Source organism: Schistocerca americana, chromosome 1 (genome assembly GCF_021461395.2).
Source record: "Schistocerca americana isolate TAMUIC-IGC-003095 chromosome 1, iqSchAmer2.1, whole genome shotgun sequence".
NCBI classification, from domain to species: Eukaryota; Metazoa; Arthropoda; class Insecta; order Orthoptera; family Acrididae; genus Schistocerca; species Schistocerca americana.
The window spans coordinates 549,609,122-549,632,129 of NC_060119.1; the positions used below are offsets into that span (position 1 = coordinate 549,609,122).

Sequence of the window (23,008 nt, forward strand, 5' to 3'; positions counted from 1 at the left end):
CATGGATCCTCAACTGAGAAACCCAGCCCATCTGACCATGATACTGCAGTTGGCTTGGCTCCATGTTCCTGGCGGTATCTTCCAGAACCTCATTGATTCTCTTCCTACATGTCTCACAGTGATCCGGGTGGCAAAAGGTGGTTATTCAAGTTTTTGATGGGTGGTCACATTAATTTGACTGGATAGTGTATCTGTGAATATTTTGTAAGTGAAAGTATTATCTGCTTTTGTTCATAAAGCAATGATGCTTCTAATGTAAAAGTATTTGATGCAATTTATGTTAGCCATATATATATTACAATGGTAGTTAATTCATTCATTCATACTTCATATTCCATTAGGTATGTGGAAAAAGTCAAATTATATGTTAACAGGCAGAAGTGGCTAATGTAGACAACTTCTGTTAAGTATGGTATAAGGGGCAGTCAAAGTAAAATGAAACGGATTGAAAAAAATGTTAAGTAAACTGTTCATTATTTCATAAGTATTTGCCATAACCACTAATACAGTTATCCAACTGTGAGACAAGATGGCCAATGCCTTCATTAAAAAATGATTATGGCTGCCAACAGAACCACAATTGTATCCAGGTGTGCACCTCTTCATCTGAAGCAAATTGACGGCCATGAATGTCTTTCTTCAGGCTCCAAAAATATGAAAACTGTTTGGGGAGAGATTGGTAGTCCATGGAGGTTGTGTGAGGGCTTCCCAAAAAAAGCTGCTGCCGCATCTTTGAAACAATGTTTTGAGTATGCTGCAGAAGTTTTTTGGAAAGCCCTTCCACATCCTCCATACCATATCAATCTCTCCCCATGTAGTTTCTGTATTTTTGGGGCACTGAAGAAAGACATTTACAGGCATCAATTTGCTTCAGACAAAGAAGTGCACACCTGGGTACAATCGTGGTTCTGCAGGCAACTGCAAACATTTTCCCATGAAGGCATTGACCATTTTGTCTCACAGTGGATAAATGTATTAACAGTTAAGTGATTACTTTTGAAATAATAGTTTACTTACTTTTTTGCTCTGTTTCATTTTCATTTGACTGTGCCTTATAACAACAGATAGTGACAACTGCCAATCTTCTTGCACTAGTAATTATGGAAATTGTCTCTACATTACTTTGTATATGTAGATGTATATTTAGAAAAAAAGGAATTCCTCCAAAAAAATTGCCGCTGCTCCTCCTCTTACACTTACACTAAATTACATACACTAGGTTGCTGCTTTCAGCTTCTGTTTCATACTATGCATTTATGTAACATTACTGATCTGAGGGCCCACTATAACTGTCTACATACTGCAAAAGTTAAAAATCTGTATTAAATAAAATCTATTTCCCCAACTACAAGTATTCTAATAAATTATAGAAGGAATTTCTAAAAACATACTCATGTACTTTATTTCTGAATATCTGGGGATTTTCAGTACCCTGTCTGATGTTTACAGTAGGCAACCTGCAAAAAAAAAAAAAAATTACTTTTGAATCCTAGTCAAGGATGCAAAATCTACACAGAAACTTATCTGTATTTCTGGTAGTATGGTTGTGAATTGAACAGTGCTTCCTAAACTCACTCTTGCTATTGGTCTGAAATACCACTGGGGAGTAAATGTGTTCGTATGTTTATGTAAGAATCACCAGGTGCCAAAGTATTTAGTAAGAGCTTAACAACAATATTCATTTACAGTGACAGAAGATGAGACATGATATTGTGCCACTGTTCCGTACATCTTTGTGGCACCACTAAAAATATTTCTGAGATATTTTCATTGTAAGCACTAATATGCAGTTAATGATGACACAGAACTTTTAATTTCTATAGACTTAGTGGCATGCTGTATGCTTCTAAATTGTGGTTAGTCTAATAAATTCAACAGCTGATACAGGGGTGAATTCATAGTCAGTAATCATCAACTATGGTTACCTCCAGTGATCAGTATGCCACTCACTGATTTCCTTGAATAAATGAGTCAGTGGTCTGACAGAAGTTGTAAAGTTCTTTACGGTAGGGACACTAAAATTATTAGCTAAATCTTAGTGTTTCCCACTCAGATATGGGACAGATGTATAAGTGTGTTGCATCATATAATATCATATAATTTAATCCCTTAATGGCACTATCTGAAACAAATGCAGCCAAAGAGTGTAGTTTTGACAGGTCCCAAGTACATGCACTGAACAAAGCTAAACGGGCAAATTTCTTTCATCTCAGAACATGTAATACCCAACTACCATACCAAAAAACAGTAAAAGACCTTGGAATAATCTTGGATGAACACCTAAACTGGGAAGAACAAACAATCACAGCTTGCCGGAAATCGCTCTCCTCCCTACATGCAATTCAAAAATTTAGAAAAATATTTCCAACCCATGTTAAACAAAAATTAGTCCAAACACTAGTCTTGCCTAATCTTTACTACTGTGATGTAGTTCAACATGGCACAAATAATGAAAATTCGAGATGCCTCCAGCTAGTGATGAATGCTTGTGTTAGATACGTATGCAACATACGGTTGTATGATCATATCAGTCCTTCATACTCCCAGCTAGGTTGGATATGCCCACATAAGGCACGCGATCTCCACATGATGTGCTTACTTCATCGATTTCTTAGCCACTGGTGCCCCCAATACTTATCTTCTCACATTAAACACCTATCATCATTCCACAACCGCAATACCAGATCGGATACATCTAGCATCTTGGCTGTACCTTTACATAACACAAAATCTTTCTCCGTGTCATTCTCCATCTCAGCCATACGACTATGGAACGCGCTCCCCTGTGATCTGCGTCTTATCCAAAACCACTCAACATTCAAGAGGGAACTTAAGACTTACATATTAGGGACGGTATAGCCACCATTGTTGTGCCCCCCCCCCCCCCCCCCCTCATCTTTTTCTTTCTCCTCTCCATCATAGCTTCGAATTTTACCATTCTATTTCTCTTCCTCTAACCTATCCACCTCTTCTATATCTCTTTCACCCCATTCCATCGTCTTATGTCTCTGCTTGATGAGAATAGCTCACAAGCTGCAAGAATATAACGAGAAAATTCCCAACTAGCAATAGGACTGACACTCATAAAAGAAAAATATGTTTACTTTCATATACATAGTCATTATTACTATTATTATTATTTTTATTATTCTTGATTGTTATAATTATTTTTTGATTGTTATAATTATCATTGTACTACTTTTATAATCTCTATTTTTTTTCTTTAACATTAATACTGTATAACATGTTATATGTCCTAATTTTCTGTAGACACTGAAATTTGTTGAATCTGAGTATGCCTGGTTAGGTGTAAGAGAGGGCCTGAAGGCCCTAATCTTGCCAGGTAAAATAAATGCATAAATAAATAAATAAAAATAATAGGCTAACATGCAATTGCATCCACAGGTAACACAAATGTTATGTACAGAAATATTAATTGCAGTTGCACTGCTCTTTGGAATGTCTCGGATTTCACCAGAGTCTTAAGGGCTTAGTGCTTGAAGTAATGAAGCTAATATTATAGTAGATTTAGCTCATGAAATCAATAAAAACTTTGAGAAAATTGCAACTGAGGCCAGATGAAAATACGGGAAACAATATACACTACAAAATAAGTTATAAGTAAATTTATTAGTCATGTTAAAAAGCCATAACTGGTAAGGCATGGTCCGGAACAATTTCATTGTGCCTAAACAGAGTTTTGGCAATAAAAACTTTGACAAAATTCCAGCTGACACCAGATGAAAATACAGGAATCAACATACGTTACAAAATAAGTATCTTGCTAAAAAAATTGCCAAGCCTCTGGATTCTAGAGTTGCATATAGGGTGGTGGGTGGGGAAGTAAGTGTCTATTGGAAACTGCTAATATTTCCCAAAATAAGTGGTTTATTTTATTGAAAGAAGATTTATTATGCACAGCAGAATGGTACAAATTATTTTTACAGTGCAAATTCTACACAGGAATGTTGATTTTCCAGTAGTTTCTCCATTTATTTGGGAATGTTCTCAATTGACATCAACGTGATTTCCTGTGGTACTTGGGTGAGAACACACCAGATGGAAGCTTCCAAATCTTCCAGCATATGTGATTTTTTGGTCTGATATACTTTTTCTTTCGTCCAGCCTCACAAGAAGAAGTTGAATCACATGAGATAAGAGCTCCATGCTGGCTACTTGTGAGGACTGTGGTGATCCAATGTATGTCCTGGAAAATGATTTTCAAGCAATTTCCTTCCACTGACTGCAAAAGATGGTAGGACAGCATCCTACACAAACATGAGGTCATTGATATTGTTGTGCGTGGAACAACTGGCCAAACCTGGTTTTCCAGCACAGCTAGGTACAGGTGTGACTCCATTGTGTTGTGAAGAAGGGACAGACTGATAAGTTCTTTTGCTCTCATACCAAGTCAACCAAACTACACTGGTCCCATAAGATGATGCATTTTATCAACAGTGGCATGTGGATATCTTTCACTCAGTAATGGGAATTACGGGAGGTTTCAAATCTTCCCCATGAAACACAACTTTATCACTCCAGATTATGTTTGAAAACAACTTGGGAAAGTGTCTAAACCAGCTAGCATGATTTCTCCATATTCCATCCAACAGTCACAGTTTTCTGCAAACAATAATGTGACTTCCACAAATAAAATTCTAACTCCTTTTCAGTGACATTTTGGATTGTCTGTTGTGTTATCAATTGTACATTTTCCTCTGACATGGATGTCTTGGGATGGCAACATCTAGCAACATCCACGAAAGATCTCATAGTCATCAGTTTTGTATGGCAATTCCTCATGGTCCTTAGATGCAAAATAGTGTGAGGCCCATGCACAGCTCCTCACTCTTCTTGTACCACTGTCACAGAGTACCATATTTCATATCAGGAGTCCACCTGAGTCCATTCATACACTGACAGACATTTGCCCATGAATGTCAATTTCTACCACTGCAGAGAAAGAGACACAATTGTTTTTAAACAATGTACTAATTTTTTTTAATGCTACTACGTATTTATATCAGGCACCTACTTCCTGTCCAGCCAGTATATTCTCAGCTAAAGTATCTCAGAACAATTATTTCACACATGTTGTTGTTGTTGTGGTCTTCAGTCCTGAGACTGGTTTGATGCAGCTCTCCATGCTACCCTATCCTGTGCAAGCTTCTTCATCTCCCAGTACTTACTGCAACCTGCATCCTTCTGAATCTGCTTAGTGTATTCATCTCTTGGTCTCCCTCTACGATTGTTACCCTCCACACTGCCCTCCAATGCTAAATTTGTGATATCTTGATGCCTCAGAACATGTCCTACTAACCGGTCCCTTCTTTTTGTCAACTTGTGCCACAAACTCCTCTTCTCCCCAATTCTATTCAATACCTCATCATTAGTTATGTGATCTACCCAATTAATCTTCAGCATTCTTCTGTAGCATCACATTTCAAAAGCTTCTATTCTCTTCTTGTCCAAACTATTTATTGTCCATGTTTAACTTCCATACATGGCTATACTCCATACAAATACTTTCAGAAACGACTTCCTGCCACTTAAATCTATACTCAATGTTAACATATTTCTCTTCTTCAGAAACGCTTTCCTTGCCATTGCCAGTCTACATTTTATATATTCTCTACTTTGACCATCATCAGTTATTTTGCTCCCCAAATAGCAAAACTCCTTTACTACTTTAAGTGTATCATTTCCTAATCTAATTCCCTCAGCATCACCCGACTTAATTCGACATTCCATTATCCTTGTTTTGCTTTTGTTGATGTTCATCTTATATCCTCCTTTCAAGACACTGTCCATTCCGTTCAACTGCTCTTCCAAGTCCTTTGCTGTCTCTAATAAAATTACAATGTCATCAGTGAACCTCAAAGTTTTTATTTCTTCTCCATGGATTTTAATACCTATTCCAGATTTTTCTTTTGTTTCCTTTACTGCTTGCTGAATATACAGATTGAATAACACTGGGGAGGGGCTACAACCCTGTCTCACTCCCTTTCCAATCACTGCTTCCCTTTCATGCCCCTCGACTCTCATAGCTGCCATCTGGTTTCTGTACAATTTGAAAATGCCTTTCACTCCCCGTATTTTACCCCTACCACCTTTAAAATTTGAAAGAGAGTACTCCAGTCAACATTGTCAAAAGCTTTCTCTAAGTCTACAAATGCTAGAAACGTAGGTTTGCCTTTCCTTAATCTTTCTTCTAAGATAATTCGTAAGGTCAGTATTGCCTCACGTGTTCCAATATTTCTACGGAATCCAAACTGATCTTCCCCGAGGTCGGCTTCTACCAGTTTTTCCATTGATCTGTAAAGAATTTGTGTTAGTATTTTGCAGCTGTGACTTATTAAACTGATAGTTCGGTAATTTTCACATCTGTCAGCACCTGCTTTCTATGGGATTGGAATCATTATATTCTTCTTGAAGTCTGAGGGTATTTTGCCTGTCTCATACATCTTGCTCACCAGATGATAGAGTTTTGTCAGGACTGGCTCTCCCAAGGCCGTCAGTAGTTCTAATGGAATGTTGTCTACTCCCGGGCCTTGTTTCAACTCAGGTCTTTCAGTGCTCTGTCAAACTCTTCACGCAGTATCGTATCTCCCATTTCATCTTCATCTACATCCTCTTCCATTTCCATAATATTGTCCTCAAGTACTTCGCCCTTGTATAGACCCTCTATATACTCCTTCCACCTTTCTGCTTTCCCTTCTTTGCTCAGAACTGGGTTTCAATCTGAGCTCTTGACATTCATACAAGTGGTTCTCTTTTCTCCAAAGGTCTCTTCAATTTTCCTGTAGGCAGTGTCTATCTTACCCCTAGTGAGATAAGCCTCTACATCCTTACATTTGTCCTCTAGCCATCCCTGCTTAGCCATTTTGCACTTCCTGTCGATCTCATTTTTGAGACGTTTGTATTCCTTTTTGCCTACTTCATTTACTGCATTTTTATATTTTCTCCTTTCATCAATTAAATTCAATATTTCTTCTGTTACCCAAGGATTTCTACTAGCCCTCGTCTTTTCACCTACTTGATCCTCTGCTGCCTTCACTACTTCATCCCTCAGAGCTACCCATTCTTCTTCTACTGTACTTCTTTCCCCCATTCCTGTCAATTGTTCCCTTATGCTCTCCCTGAAACTCTGTACAACCTCTGGTTTCGTCAGTTTATCCAGGCCCATCTCCTTAAATTCCCACCTTTTTGCAGTTTCTTTAGTTTTAATCTACAGTTCATAACCAATAGATTGTGGTCAGAGTTCACATCTGCCCCTGGAAATGTCTTAAAATTTAAAACCTGGTTCCTAAATATCTGTCTTACCATTGTATAATCTATCTGATACCTTCTAGTATCTCCATGATTCTTCCATGTATACAACCTTCTTTCATGATTCTTGAACCAAGTGTTAGCTATGATTAAGTTATTCTCTTTGCAAAACTCTACCACGTGGCTTCCTCTTTCATTTCTTAGCTCCAATCCTTATTCACCTGCTATGTTTCCTTCTCTCCCTTTTCCTACTCTCGAATTCCAGTCACCCACGACTATTAAATTTTTGTCTCCCTTCACTACCTGAATAATTTCTTTTATCTCATCATACATTTCATCAATTTCTTCATCATCTGCAGAGCTAGTTGGCATATAAACTTGTACTACTGTAGTAGGGGTGGGCTTCATGTCTATCTTGGCCACAATAATGCGTTCACTATGCTGTTTGTAGTAGCTTACCCGCACTCCTATTTTTTTATTCATTATTAAACCTACTCCTGCATTACCCCTATTTGATTTTGTGTTTATAACCCTGTATTCACCTGACCAAAAGTCTTGTTCCTCCTCCCACCGAACTTCACTAATTCCCACTATATCTAGCTTTAACGTATCCATTTCCCTTTTTAAATTTTCTAATCTACCTGCCCGATTAAGGGATCTGACATTCCATGCTCCGATCCGTAGAACTACAGTTTCCTTTTTCCTGAGGTAGGATTACATTAGGCTTCAAATGAGAGCAACATTTTTTCCGATGATTGATATGACTTTCAGTATGATATGCTTATTACCTAAACTAGACTTGTCAACTAGTAAAGAAAACAAGAAATTGGAAGAATGTAATTTTAACAAAGAAAATTATTATATAAAAGGAAGACATTTGTAAAAAGTTCAATTTTTCTTCACTGGTCCATATTATAACAAATGCAGTGGAATGAGTTTAATAGCAACACTGTTATGTGTTATAAAAAAGTTTTATCTTTCTAAAACACCCTATCAGTTTCCCTCCATAGTTTGTTGCAGATGATGTGTAACGGAGACTGTCATAAATTCATTTTCAAGATTTTTTCTTATACAAACTATGGGTATAAAAACATGTGAAACTGACCCAGTTTTTCTTTTCCTCAGCAAACCACTTACATATGGAATAGCACTTGAGCAGCTTGGAGCAAATGTTGTTCACCAGTATGTAGGCCAGGAACCTAGTGGCCGAAATTTCAATGAACTAGTGCTGGATTACAATAGTGAGTACCACACATTAAAGAATAAGGCATTGTGAACTTTGTTTTAAAATGATCCTTTGTTCTGAAGATATTTTGTAAGCAGTGTGGGATGTGATCTTATAATATTCTAAATGAATTATCAAGGAGTTTATTAGGGAATAAATTGATTCTTCCTTCCTTCATGCTGAGTTAGACAATGCCAGGGGAGATCTTGACAAGTTAAGGAGAGAGAAGGGTAAAGAGAGGTGGGAAGTGGCAACAGGAAACAGGAGGAACAGGTCTAGAACTCTGGCATTTCGTGGTGGATGAACTAGGATCAGAATACCAGGTCACCAATGTTTTTAAACCTAGTGATGGTCTGGAGCAGGTGACAGAGATTTCACTAAGGAAGACACCGTAGTTGTAGCGGGTGGGCCAGGTAATAGTATTGACAGAGATCCTGGGTACAGTATAGAGTGTGACCTGGCAAAGATTGCATCAGCATCAAAGCATACTAGTATTGAGTTTGTATCTGTTCTTGAGAATGGCTGCTTATGTCGGGTGCAGAGTCACACATTGGTGTGGTTCCTGTTGATTCCCTCAATAGGTGGCCTTCACCTCAACAGGAAAGGGAAGGGTAAACTGGCTGGGAAAATAGCAGGAAAGTTAAAGGGGGGAGGCACTGTCATGAGTGATAAAATACCAGTGGTTATAGGGTTCAGTTAAGACCCTCTTTTAGGATAGAGAGAACAGAAAGAAACCAAGTTTTAAGAGAGGGTAGGATTGAGACAAACCTTCAGTTTGAGGAAAAAAAACAAAAAAACATAATTCTAGCTTATTACATCAGCACAAACAGCTGACAACAATAAACAGAAATTTAAACTCTACTCAATTCTAACTCAGTCAATGTGAAATGTCAGCTATCTATATTGCATCAAAATATTTGAGGACTGGGAAATAAAATTAAAGAAACTAATTATCTGCATAGATGAATTAGAGTCCTCAAACCCAGCTGACATAATATGCCTCTCTGAACATCATGTGACCACTGGTATAGAAATTTTAGGTGTTACAGGACTTAGGTTAGCATCTCACTTTTGTAGAGCAGAAATGGAGAAAGGAGGAGTTGTCACATTCATCAGGAACTGTCATAAACTTAAGAACATAGACATTCATAAATTTTGCCTAGAACAGCATACGCAACATGTGCAACAGAAGTAGAATTTTACAAAAAATCCTTCATAATATTAAATGTATATCAAGCACCTGCAGGTAACTTTAATGTCTTCGTAAACCACCTTGAAGCTGTACTGGTCCATTTAACAACCAAAAACAAATAAATAGTGGTTGCTGGTGACTTCAATATAGATGTCCTTAAAGATTCTCCCCAAACTTATTTGAGTTGGTTAACACTATCATTCAACTTAATTCACATTGTAAAGTTCACAACTAGGGTAGCCAATTGCTCACAAACTGCCATTGATAATATCTTTATAGAAAAGTCCAATGAACAAAATTACATTACAAAACCAATGTTCAATGGCCTCTCAGACCATGACATGCAGTTCCTTCTGTCAAATGTTAATACTGAACAGGATATAAAATCTGTTAAATCTGAACTCAAAAGGGTAATCAGTAAGCCAAAAATTGATTATTTTAGGACACTCCTCAGAGACATTCACTGGAGTGATGTTTACAGAACTCATGGCATGAATGCTAATAAAGTGCTTACCTTATTTGAACACTGTTTTCCCCCAAAACTAACCATGGTTAGAGCAAAGTCTACAAACAGGCCATGGATTACTCAGGGAATAGAAGTATCTTGTAAAACAAAAAGAAAACTGTCTGATGTTGATGCTACAGCACATTACAAGAAATACTGCAAAATATTAAAGACTGTGATACAGACATCGAAGCAAATATATTACAAGGAAAAGATAGTCATATCAGATAAGAAAATAAAGACAATATGAGATATAGTGAAGGAGGAGACCAGTAGAACCAGACATGAAGAGGGGCAAATAGCATTAACAGTAAATGATACATTGGTGACAGATGTGTTATAGTGTTGCAGAACTTTTTAATAAACATTTTATAACTGTTATTGAAAAGATGGGGTAGTCAGGTTCTGCAGATACTGCCATGAGATACCTCAGACCAGACATTTCAAGTAACTTCCATGATATGTATTTGACCCTCACTAGCCCAGCAGAAGTAATGTCCATCATCAAATCTTTAAAATCAAAAACATCTAGTGGGTACGATGAAATATCAAGAAAGTTAATTAAAGAATGTGATTCTGAGTTAAGTTATCAGTGGAATATTTCCTGAATGGTTGAAAATGCTGAAGTTAAGCCACAGTTTAAGAAGGGAGATAAAGAAACAGCATCAAATTTCCATCCAATTTTACTTTTGCCAGCATTCCCAAAATTTTTAGAAAAGGTAGTGTACAATTGGCTACATAACCATCTCATCACAAATAACATACTGTCAAAGTCGCAGTTTGGATTTCTAAAGGGTTCTGATATTGAGAAGGCTATCTACACTTACAGTGAAAATTCATTAGACAAAAAATTGCAGGCAACTGGTATATTTTGTGATCTGTCAAAGGCATTTGACTGTGTAAATCATATTATCCTGTTAAGTAAATTAGAATATTATGGTGTAACAAGAAATGCTGCAAAATGGTTCAGGTGTTATATCTCTGGCAAGAAACAAAGGGTGTTATTAGGAAAGGGACATGTATTAAGTTATCAGGCATCATCCATCTGGGAACTCATTACATGTAGGGTCCTGCAAGGCTCCATCTTAGGGTCTTTACTTTTTCTTGTGTATATCAATGATCTTTCATCAGTAACATTACCAGATGCCAAGTTTGTTTTATTTGCCGATGATACAAGCATTGCAATAAATAGCAAATCAAGTGTAGTCTCAGAAATATTGGCCAACAAAATATTTGTGGGCATTAATCACTGGTTCCTAGTCAATTCTTTGTCACTGAACTTTGAAAAAACACACTACATGCAGTTCAGAACTTGTAAGGGGTGTCCTATGAGTATATGCCTAACATATGATGACAAGCAGATAGAAGAAATTCTTGGGATTACAGCTTGAGAACAAATTCAAGTAGGAGGAGCATACCACAGAACTGCTGAAGTGTCTAAACAAATCTCTATTTGCAATGCAAATTCTTTCAGACATAGTAGATATAAAAATGAAAAGGCTGAGATACTATGCTTACTTTCACTCCATTGTGTCATATGAGATTATTTTTTGGGGCAATTCATCATTTTTTCCAGGCACAAAAATGTGTAATAAGGGTTGTATGTGGTGTAAACTCAAGAACATCCTGCAGAGGCCCGTTTAGGGAACTAGGGATACTAACTACTGCTTCCCAATATATTTATTCCTTAATGAAATTTGTCATTAAAAATATATCACTTTTTCAAACCAACAGCTCAGTTCATGGAATCAATACTAGAAATAAGAATAATTTTCACAAGGATTTAAAGTCACTTACTCTTGTACAAAAAGGTGTGCATAATTCAGGCACATACATTTTCAATAACTTGCCAGCAGCCATAAAAAGCTTACCAACCAATGAAATTCAGTTTGATAAAAGCCTAAAGGATTTATTGGTGGCCAATTCCTCCTACTCCATTGATGAATTTCTCATTAGAACCAACTGATTTTTGTTTGTTTGTGTGTGTGAGTGTGTGTGTGTGTCTATATATAGTACAATCTTACTTCTGCACCATTTCAGTGCAGCAATGTGTTCATTGTAAATAAGTATTGTAGTAGTTCTGTTATATGTTTATTACCTCATAAATAAATAAATAAAAAAATTTAAATTTTAAATTCAGTACACTAATGCAATATTAGCAAATGAGTGTTTAAAATGATCCTTTCATATAGTGTTCATTAAAAAAAATAATAATAATAATAAATAAATAAAAGAATAAAAGGGGGTGGGGGTGGGGGGGGGGGGGGTGATCATTCCACTTGGGACCTGTGGAAGGTACATTAGCTTATTTGTTTTAGTTGTAAATATTTGTCATGTATTATTGTTTTTCTGACATGTTATACATCCTGGAGGACCTCCTCACTATGGATCAATTGGAATGAAAGTAAATCTAATCTAATCTAATCTTCTGTGTTCCTCCAGTGCTCTTGTCAGCATTTATTTACATTTTTCGCATGCTAGTTTTCTCCTTTCAGTCCATGGACATTCATTCATTCATTTTTTGTGTTCTGTGCATACCATCAATGAGGGAAAACCTTCAGGGATGGGGAATGTGAAAGATGTATAAATTAACTAAAGATAAGCAAATTGAAGAATTTTAATTTGTATACTGTAGTAACAGTTAACTATCATTATATTGCTTAATGCTATTTCTGCTCATGACAGTGGTGGATACAGAAAAACATCAAGGATGGGAAGTAAGGATATCTTGAGTTACCTTTATCTTTTACCATTATAAAAAATAATCAAGTCGCATGCAAAGTTTAAGGAAGTTTTATTTAAACTGATTATACACATATACAAGACAATGCCATCTTATGATATAAAAAAGTTACAATTGTGGTTCTCTTCCTTAAATGATGAATTCTGTGCACCTGTTCTTCCTGGCAAATTGGTTAATTACATTGTCAATAGGACAATCAATGTCAAGGTGAGTTTTCAACAGAGCTAAGCCATGAAGTCGATCCCTATGTGCCAGACAGAAACGTACAAAATACGATGATGCGGATGCCCATGCTACATAGGAGAGTACAAATACGAGGTGCGACAATAAAGTAATGAGACTGATGCGAAAAAAATGTTGCTTAGTGTTGTCTCCTTCAAAGTAGTTCCCTTCTGACTGCACACACTTTTTCCAGAGCTTCTGTCATTGATGGTAACATTTCTGGAACTCATCTTCTGTAATATCCTCCAAGACCCTCGTCACAGCTTTTTGGACATCTCGTGTTTTTTGAAAATGGTGTCCTTTGACCGCCATTTTGACTCTTGGAAATAGAAAAAAGTCACATGGATTGACATCTGGTGAATAAGGTGGCTGTGATAGTACTGAAATTTGTTTTGAGGTTAAAAATTGCTGTACTGACAGAGTAGAATGGGATGGCGCATTATCGTGATGCAGAATCCAATTATCAGCAATGTTGGCACGAACATGAAGAACTCTTTTACAAAGTATTTCTAAAATTTCTTTGTAGTAATATTGGTTAAATGTTTGTCCAGGAGGCACCCACTCTTTATGAACAATTCCCTTGGAATCAAAGAAGCACACAAGCATGCATTTCACTTTTGACTTTGACATGCGAGCTTTTTTTGGTCTGGGTGATCCCTTTGAGCACCACTGTGAACTTTGGTGTTTTGTCTCTGGATCGTACTAAAAAAAACCAACTTTCATCACCAGTGATAACACGGCTCAACAATACTGGATTGATTTCTGTTTGCTCTAACAGATCGGCTGCCACATTTTTCTGTGTTTCTCGCTGTTGTGGTGTGAGATTTTTGGGGACCATTTTTGCACAAATCTTTCTCATACCAAGATCTTCAGTTATTATTAGATGAACCATTTCTCAAATGATGATCAGTTCTTCTGCAATCATTTTCATGGATAATCTTCAATCAGATTGTACAAGTTCATGCACCCTGGCCAAGTTGACATCTGTCCATGAGGTTGATGGTCGTCCACTGCGGTCTTCATCTTCAACATTCGTTCTGCCTTCACTAAACTTTTTATGCCAATGAAAAGCTTGAGCTCCTGACATAATCTCCTCTCCAAACACCCTCTGAAGTTTACCGTAAGTTGTCGTCACGTTTTCACCCCATTTAATGCAAAACGAAATAGCATACCGTTGTACAATATTATGTGCTTCCATTTCCGTGATGAGAGACACAACACATGTTAACTTATTACAGCACAACTCACAACTGAGCAGTTGCATCGATGTGCCGCTTGGACTAGCAGCTTATAGACCAAGGTCAAAGATATTGCACCTATGCAAGCCTGCAGGGTTGCCACATCTTGCAAAGAAAATCAGTCTCAATACTTTATTGTCGCACCTCGTACTTGATAATTCGATTCAGTTGAGTTGACTGATGAAAGAAATGAACTAATAGTGTGCATGCTGACTGGCAGGGGCAGTGCAGTGCGGGTGGCAGTGCACAAGGGCAGGGGGGGGGGGGGGCACCTTCCAAATTGAATTGAATTGAATTGAATTGAATTTTATTTGATCCTGTAAGATTACATTGTGTACAGTAAATGTATGTATCCGCCACCATCTGAAATTTAATTAATGAAATTAGAAAGAAATATAACACTTTGAAACTGAAGCTGCTGGCTCCTCAGCTGTAGTAAATAGCAAATATTTTTCTGCTATTGACAGCTTAATATTTACTTGATTTTATGTTGGTTTTTTTCAAAGAAAGTAATTACGTACATCAATATACAGTATAATGAGTCCTGTTTACAGCACATCACTACTTGTAACACAGATTTAAAAGGAACATTTTCAATGTTTCACTCTATATATTAAGATAAATTGCAGAAAGGGTGACAAATTAAATAATTTCTAATTTTATTTTGAATTTGTAGGAATTCTCTATTTCTTGCTTTATGTTAGATAGGATCTTATTGAACCTTTGTACCAGAGTGAACTCCACTCTGAATTCTAAACAAGGAGGCAAAGCCTACATGAAAATTATTTTTGTGTCTTGCAGAGTGATTGTGATCAAGTGAAACTGATTTTAATTATCAGGACCATTAAGGAGTTATCATATTGGTAAATTTGTGTAAGAATCCCAAGAACCTATAAAAGGCTTTTGCTTGATGTACAGTTATCTAAAAGCTGGACTACAAGTCAGTCGTCAAAAATATATTTGAGTTTTGTGAGAACTCTTTCAATGATATTTTGTTATGGTAGCTGTTTAACACTACACACACTTCCCTCTTGATAGCCAAACACATTTCATTCAGCAGCTCTCTATCTATAGTAGCCCTATGCTTCATTTTACACAATTAGGCAGTAGTATCCACTTTTTTAGAAGTTTCTTTACAGTGACAGTGTACCACAGAGGGTCCCTTCCACCATGTGCTGTTCTGTAGATACATCTATAGGTACATATCTATAAAGGGTGTGGTCAACTACTCTTTTAAATTTGGGCCACTGTTCTCCTACATTCAACCATCCAGAGATAAGTGTTTCAGGTTTTTCACTAATTAATGACACTACTGCCATTTGTTTAGTTTGCTGAGCATATAAATCTATTTGTTTTAGTTGTCCTTTGTACTTTGGTAATCATTGTTGCTACAACTGCCTCATTGTCACTGAGAGCAGTTTCACTGTGGACATCATCAAAGAGGTCAGGTCTATTTTTAAACTAACATTGTTGCAAGTGTCTGTACAAGTAAATCTAATGCAACTACGTTTGTTTGCAAAACTTAAGGATGAAAGGACCTTTTGCACGATGTGTCACTGCCAAGTAACATAGCTTGATGAAACTTGTATCATACATGGAAAGAAATCCTGTAGTATAGTGTAAAAGGTAACTGAAAGAAATACACAATGAGACAAACAGAAATGACACTTTTATTCAAAGACAATACATTTACTGAAGTCAATGTGATTTAGGATGGGCTGCTGAACATTACAAAAGATGGAATATTGTTCTTCGTAGGGTAAGTGATCACCATGGACTTCACTGCATGCTCTGCAGTGTGCTTCCATGCTTACCATAAGGTTGGTAAGAAGTTCTTGTGGTAGGACTTTCCATTCCCCCGCCAGTGTGATTGACAACGGCTGCATGGCCATTGGTGCATGTGGACATGCTGCAGTACATCTCTCCACTGCATCCCACACATGCTCGATGGAATTTAAGCTGGTGAAACGGGCAGGTCACTCCACTTGCCACATATCCTCCTGTTCCAAGAGCTCCTCCAACAGTGCTGTTTGATATGGTTGCACATTGCCATCCATAAAAATTGGACAGGTGCGACTAGAACTCACCACTGAAGGTTCCATACAAACTTAATTATGGATATAGACAGTTCATTGATCTTGGGAATTAAGAATCGCAGTTCCATACAAACTTAATTATGTATATAGACAGTTCATTGATCTTGGGAATCAAGAATCTCAGTTATTTTTGCCTGTTATTGACATTGGTTCTGGCAAAATATTGATATCAGCAATTCCAAGACTTTTGAGACTATTTCAGGTTTGAAATATTTTTGTGCGATAGTTACTAATTAAGAATTTGGATTTTTTTCCTTTACTTGTACTTTGAAACCTTGCTTCTTACCAAATTTCATGAGTCTAGATCAATAAGAAGTACCCTATAGTTTTAATGAGTGAATTTGTGATTATCACATATGTATCATAAATGACTGTACCTTTTGATTGCATTGACTTAAATGCTTAACATTTTTACACCATCAAGGGACTATAAACATTAGTATGTGACAAAATTTCAACTTGATATGTCTACCTATTCTTGAAAAAAAGACATCTTAACAGATGGACAGACAGACAATTGAATAACGAATGACTTTTTTTTTGTGTGATATAATTACAAATTTCAGATTTTTTTCTTTTACTTGTGCTGTGAAATTTTGCTTCTTGCCAAAAATTCATGATTCCAGTCAACTGATTTCATTGACTTAGAAGCCTACATTTATTACATTGCCAATAGGCCATAGACCTTAGTATATGACATCAATTTCAACTTGATACATCTACTCATTCTTGAGAAAAATGAATCTTAACAGATGGATGGACAGACAGACAGGTGGATAACAAATGACAATTTTTTCCTGTGGGACACTTACAAATTATAAGTTTTCATATTTTTTCCTTTACTTTTACTGTTAAAACTTGCTTCTTCCTAAATTTCATAATTCTAGGTTAATGGAAGTACTCCATAGGTTTTGATGGTTGAGTTTGTGAGTATTAAAATACATGCCAATCTTTTGATTGCATTAACGTAGAAGTTTAAAAGTTTTACATCACCAAGGGACCGTAGGCCTTAGTATATGACATAAATTTTAACTTGAGTAGCTACGCTTTCCTGATGAAAAGGGGTTTTAACAGACAGACAAACAGACGGACGGACAAACAGACAGTCAGTAATCAAATTACAAAAAAAATTTTTTCATGTGATATAATTACAGATTAACAATTTTCAGAGTTTTTTCCTTTAGTTGTGCAGTGAAACTCTGCTTCTTGCCAAGATTCATAATCCCAAGTCAGTGGGTGGTAAATTACAAGTTTTAAGGGGAGAGTTTGCAAGTATCAAAATGTGTGACATATACAACCATATCTTTTGATTTCATTGCAGTAGAAGCTTCAGTTTTTTACACTGCCAAGGGACTTTAGTATGTCGCATCAATTTCAACTTGATACACCTATCCATTCCTGAGAAAATGGTTGTTTAATAGTCAGTCAGTCAAACAGACAGACAGACAACTAAGTGATCCAATAGGAGTACTGTTTTTACCGACTGAGTGGTGGAACCCTAAAAAAGAAATCAAGGCTGAATGCATCCCTGAAAAGACACACATGGGGATGGAGAACATTATTATGATCTTGTTGACCACTGAGTCAACTGTGTTCAAATATTTGCAGGTCAGTACGCCTATGTAACATTATACCACCGCACACCACAACAACTGGATCACAGAAACAATCATGTTCAACATGACATATGAGGATATGTCCAGAATCAGTGATCAGACTGATCTGTTCTCATCCAAAGAGAGCACGCAACCCCACTCCTTGTTGGTCTTGTCCCTCATTACAAGCAGTACCGCCAATGCACAGATGTGACTGGAACATAACATGCTGGTCACGGAGTAAAGAGACAACCTTCCTGGAGTTTCTGTGCAGCTGTGAAGTGTGAGATGGTGTTCCTTGTGGTCACATTAAATGTGCCTACAATTGCACCCACTGTTTGATGTGGGTCCCTTCTTGCCTGTTGCACAAAGCGATCATCTGCTGCTGTAGCTGTCAGTTGCCAACCACCTCCTCTCCTTTGGGCACTAGTGCCTGTGGTTCAGAATGCTCTCCGTGCTCATAGGACAATGCCACTTATCATTCTTCATCCTTCTTCCAGTTTCCCAATGATTCTTCCCCACATGAAGTCATTCAAAAGCTGTCTCTGGTCTATGTTGTTATGAAGAACAGCAGCACTGCTCACTAATTGACACGCGCTGACTCGTAGCATTTGGGGATATAGTCTTTGCTGAGCTCAAGCCATGCTACAACCAACTTTCAGTGCATGACTGGGAGATCTCTGGCAACATGCTCCTGCACTTTCATTCATTTCCACCAAGTAATAGCAAATAAATAAATTATCACAACAAAATAAATGATTATTTGCAATCTTGACTGTTTTATTAAGTTACAAGATACTCTAATCCAAAGAGTTATCCATTCATTCATTATTCTTGCTTCTGTTCAGTTTTATAATCATTGGTTTTAGGGCAAATTAAGACCAAAAGTGCTGTATGAATACATTTATGAGTGTGAAATTTTCCATCTCTACTGTCAGCTTTATACATTTCTCCCCACCATTGTTATCATGACACTGTGATCAAGTCATTCGTTATGTTTCTGTGATACAATACTTTTTTCCATAATCTGTACCTAACTGATCATTATATCTTACAATTAACATTTAGCCATCATAGACAGACCACTGACACATTGATTTAGAATATTTTTGTTGATAATATGCTTCACACAATATTTTACTTTCCTGTTTTAGTCCAACAGGTATTGCAGTTGCAACTCCATTTTCATTGACCATATTAATGTTTTTGGACATTTAATTTGTTTCAGTTTATCAGAGAGCAGGAGTGAATGACATAGTTGTTAGTTTTACATGGAAAATAAGAATGTTAAAATAATTATAATTTGAAAAAATTATTTTATTTCATTTGTTTATGTGATAATAATATGACGGTTGCTTCTTTAGTACATTCTAGTATCACAAATTAAAATGTGTTGTTCGAATAATGTAGGCCAGCCATAAAAAAGTTACATTATTTGTTGTGTAAGTGCAAATGTGGAAGTTTTTCACTGATATACAAGATGAACATTTCTTAGCCAAATGAAGGTAATCATTAATAATAGTTTTATTTCATGTGCCTTGCCCGAGACATTTTTCACATAAAAATAATACTTATGTAATTCATTTATTGCTAACAATAAGTGATAAACTGAAGCAGATGTACTACCCAGGAAAGTTAGTGCGGTTTTTGAAAATTGGGTTATTATTCCAAAATTCCCTGGTCCAAACTAAAAAATTAAATGAGGTGCCTGAAGATGATGTCTTACTAACAAAACTATTCCTGGCCTATAAGCTACAGTCTTGGACAGACCTTGACAAAAGTCTGTTAATAATACGCTCACTGTTGATTTTACGGTTAAATCACTGCAGGTTGTTTGGGCTAAAAACAAATTGTCTGTGGCTGTTGCACTACGCCATTCAGTCCTCATCGGGAATTTCACTGTGTACAGTAATACAAAGCTGGACATCAATAACACTAGGTCTATTTGTGAGTATTATCTGATGGAAAATCAACATTAAAGGCTCCGCAAACAATATTTAACCAGTTAAGTCTGCGTAACATTATTAAAACTGTTTGTAATTGCTTTATGAAGCTCAGCATATTTCCTGCTGGTGACCTGTAAAGTGTCAGTGTTACACGTTTGTGTGTTTTCTGATCCACTACTGTGGCACAGTGTTTAAAGAGCTTTTTAACACAGAATTCACTAACCTGAAGGGGTTGGCACTTGAATTCATTTTTTGCACATACAGTTGCTCTCCCTCTTCTTACAAGTTGTACAGCAGGGCAACAGAAGGTGAATGTGTTCAATTTTAGTGATTTCCTTGCAATACTCTGACATGCACAACAAGTCTGTTGATATTCCATGCATCCCTTCATTTTCTGCTATGTATTTGAGAAGCTTATCTTTTTATTAATGAGACTTCTGGTGGAAGCACTAAATGCATTTTCTTTAATATCCATACCTTTGTCTAAGATGGAGTGTTTTGTAATATTAGCAGTTGTCACAACTGACACTACATATATTCTGCACCCTTTCTTACGAATGAAGTTACCCTGTACAAGGCTAGGGAACACATCTGAAACCCTGCTTTGGTCATACTGGATGCTTCTGCAATTAGCAATGCAAATAGCTTCTAGCCTCTCACCAGAAGCATCCGAATGCAAACTGTGTTATGTAGGTGTGACCAAGTAAGTGATGATCCATCAGTTATACCCACGTGCGAACATCCCTCTCCCCTGAGCATTTTTTCAAGTTTCGTCTTAACACATTCGACAGAATGTGCCATCCAGGGCATATCATACAGATCAAAAAGTGACAGTCTTCATGTTAGTGTGAACTGCTTTTCCAGGAATGTTCCTCGAAAACCCTAAATTACAAATGACATCACTGAGCCCTGCACTTGATTTAAAAACACTAGTTACACAGTAATCAGTTACCAAAGAGTTCTGCACCAGTTCTGATATTCTGCTCCCATGACCACTACCCAGAAATAAAATCTTTATGATATCTTTAAAACTTTTCTTGTTAGACTTTGCTTGCATATTATGCCACGTACTGTCAGATTGCTATGGAACTTCTTGGGCTACCTGAAAACTTTTCACTTCAGTCTCCACACATTAAATCTATTGTAGACAACAAGGCTGAAGCAATCAGATTTTTGATATCTTCAGTGCTGTTTCATGCTACAGAAGTGAGGTTACTGCACATTTATGGTGAATTCCCTCTCTAATATCTGAATTCATTCATTTATTCATACACCTAGTTCCAAAAATCACTTCATCAAGGAAAGGTTTCAGACAGGTGGAATGAATCAAGTTGTACATTAATAGGTAGGAGCAGCACGTTCTGTAAAGTATAAGCATGAAATAATGACTAATGCTAGTTTACTCATGCTGATGATTATGGAAATTATTTCTAATTTACTTTATACACTTCTGTATGTCTATGTATATGAGGAGAAAATCAACTAAAAAAGCCGCTGCTCCTCCTTTGTACTACTCAGCAGCCATTTCAGTCTAATATATTAAACAAAGTATTTATGTAACTTTACATGCTCAAATGATTTTTTTGGGCACTTTGTTTTGCACAGATGGAATTTTTTTCATTAACAAGGTAACTTCATCCAGAAGCAAACTGTGGTATGCTCTTCTTTAATGCTTGTAAAAGCCATGATAGCAGAGAGGGTGAAAGAAAAAATGTGATTCACTTATATTGTCTTACCACTTTTTTCAGAGAAGCCTCATAATCCTATGATAAATGCTGGAGCTATTCTTGTGTGTGCATTATTAAAGACACTTGTGAAACCAGAAATGACATTAGCTGAGAAGTTTGATTTCACAATGAACTATTTCAAGGTAAATTATCACATTGATATTAGTCTGAAAATATTTCATTACATTATTAATGGTACCAAAGAAATAAATTTGAGGTGTTTGTGTTGTCTGTATGTAGAGAATGGCAGGAGGTGAACCCTTAGGTTTCAACAATGCAGTTTTCCTGTCAGAACGTGAAGCTGCAGATAGAAATTATGCATTGGGCTTCTATATGAGAGAACACAAGTGCTATCCAGAGAAAACCAATCTCCGAGAATGTATGGACTTTTATTTTCAGGTACATTTGATAAGATATTATTTTTGCCATGATTCTTGCACATTTTTTCATAGTTTAATTGAAGTAGTTTCTCCCTTTAATGTTGTACTTCTTCAATAAAAAATCTGTGACACACTCAAAACTTTTGTCTTTTACACATAAATATACATTCACAGTTTTCAAACAGCATTTTTAATTAGTCAGAAAGAAAGCACTGAGTTTAAAGATGCACTAGTTGCCATCATGCCTGCTTCATCAAAAACATCATTCAAAAGAAAATGCAGAGAAAGGAAAGGCTAAAAATAATTCTTTTATCAGGTGCAGATCTAGTGTTTGGGTTCTCCATGGTGGGATCACAGTGTGCTACTGTCACCCTCCTCCCCCAACCCCCTCCCCACCCACACCTCCCAACCCCCAAATTTTACTTGCAGGCACCAGGCACCCACAGTTTTAACATGCCACAGATCCCTATGATTTTAATAATACTAACAATAAAACATATAAAATGTTTTAATATAATAAGAGTATAGATAAGAATGATAATGCTTACATCAGTACTTGGTACATACCTTTTTCCAACGAATTACATTCATCTGAAAATTTGAGATGAATATATATCATGCAGTTAATTTAAGAATTGCAAGTGCAATGGCACATTAGTGCAGCCATGATCACAGCCAGACATGCAGCTGGTCAAACACAACACACAATGCAGCTGACTGCCAGACGGCCAGTGTGTGGTCAGCCATCAACACAGTTTCAACTGCATGGGTTTTTTACATTTGATTATTTATTTAGTGACACATTTCTTCACGATAATGTTTCTTCACCGTGGTCTTCGATAAGGAAAAATTTATTATAACATTTAGGAA

At 36.6% G+C, this 23,008-nt stretch overlaps 1 protein-coding gene across 4 annotated transcripts in view; it reads left to right on the top strand.

The window, feature by feature from the left end:
* The window catches only part of LOC124624733 (glutaminase kidney isoform, mitochondrial), a 127,224-nt gene that overhangs the window by 52,400 nt on the left and 51,816 nt on the right, over window positions 1-23,008 (top strand). For all 4 annotated transcript variants that reach the window (XM_047149125.1, XM_047149126.1, XM_047149127.1 and 1 more), the window contains 3 exons: window positions 8,395-8,510; window positions 21,780-21,901; window positions 21,999-22,157. In XM_047149125.1, coding sequence (XP_047005081.1) covers window positions 8,395-8,510; window positions 21,780-21,901; window positions 21,999-22,157 — 397 coding nt within the window. The remainder of the gene's footprint in view (window positions 1-8,394; window positions 8,511-21,779; window positions 21,902-21,998; window positions 22,158-23,008) is intronic.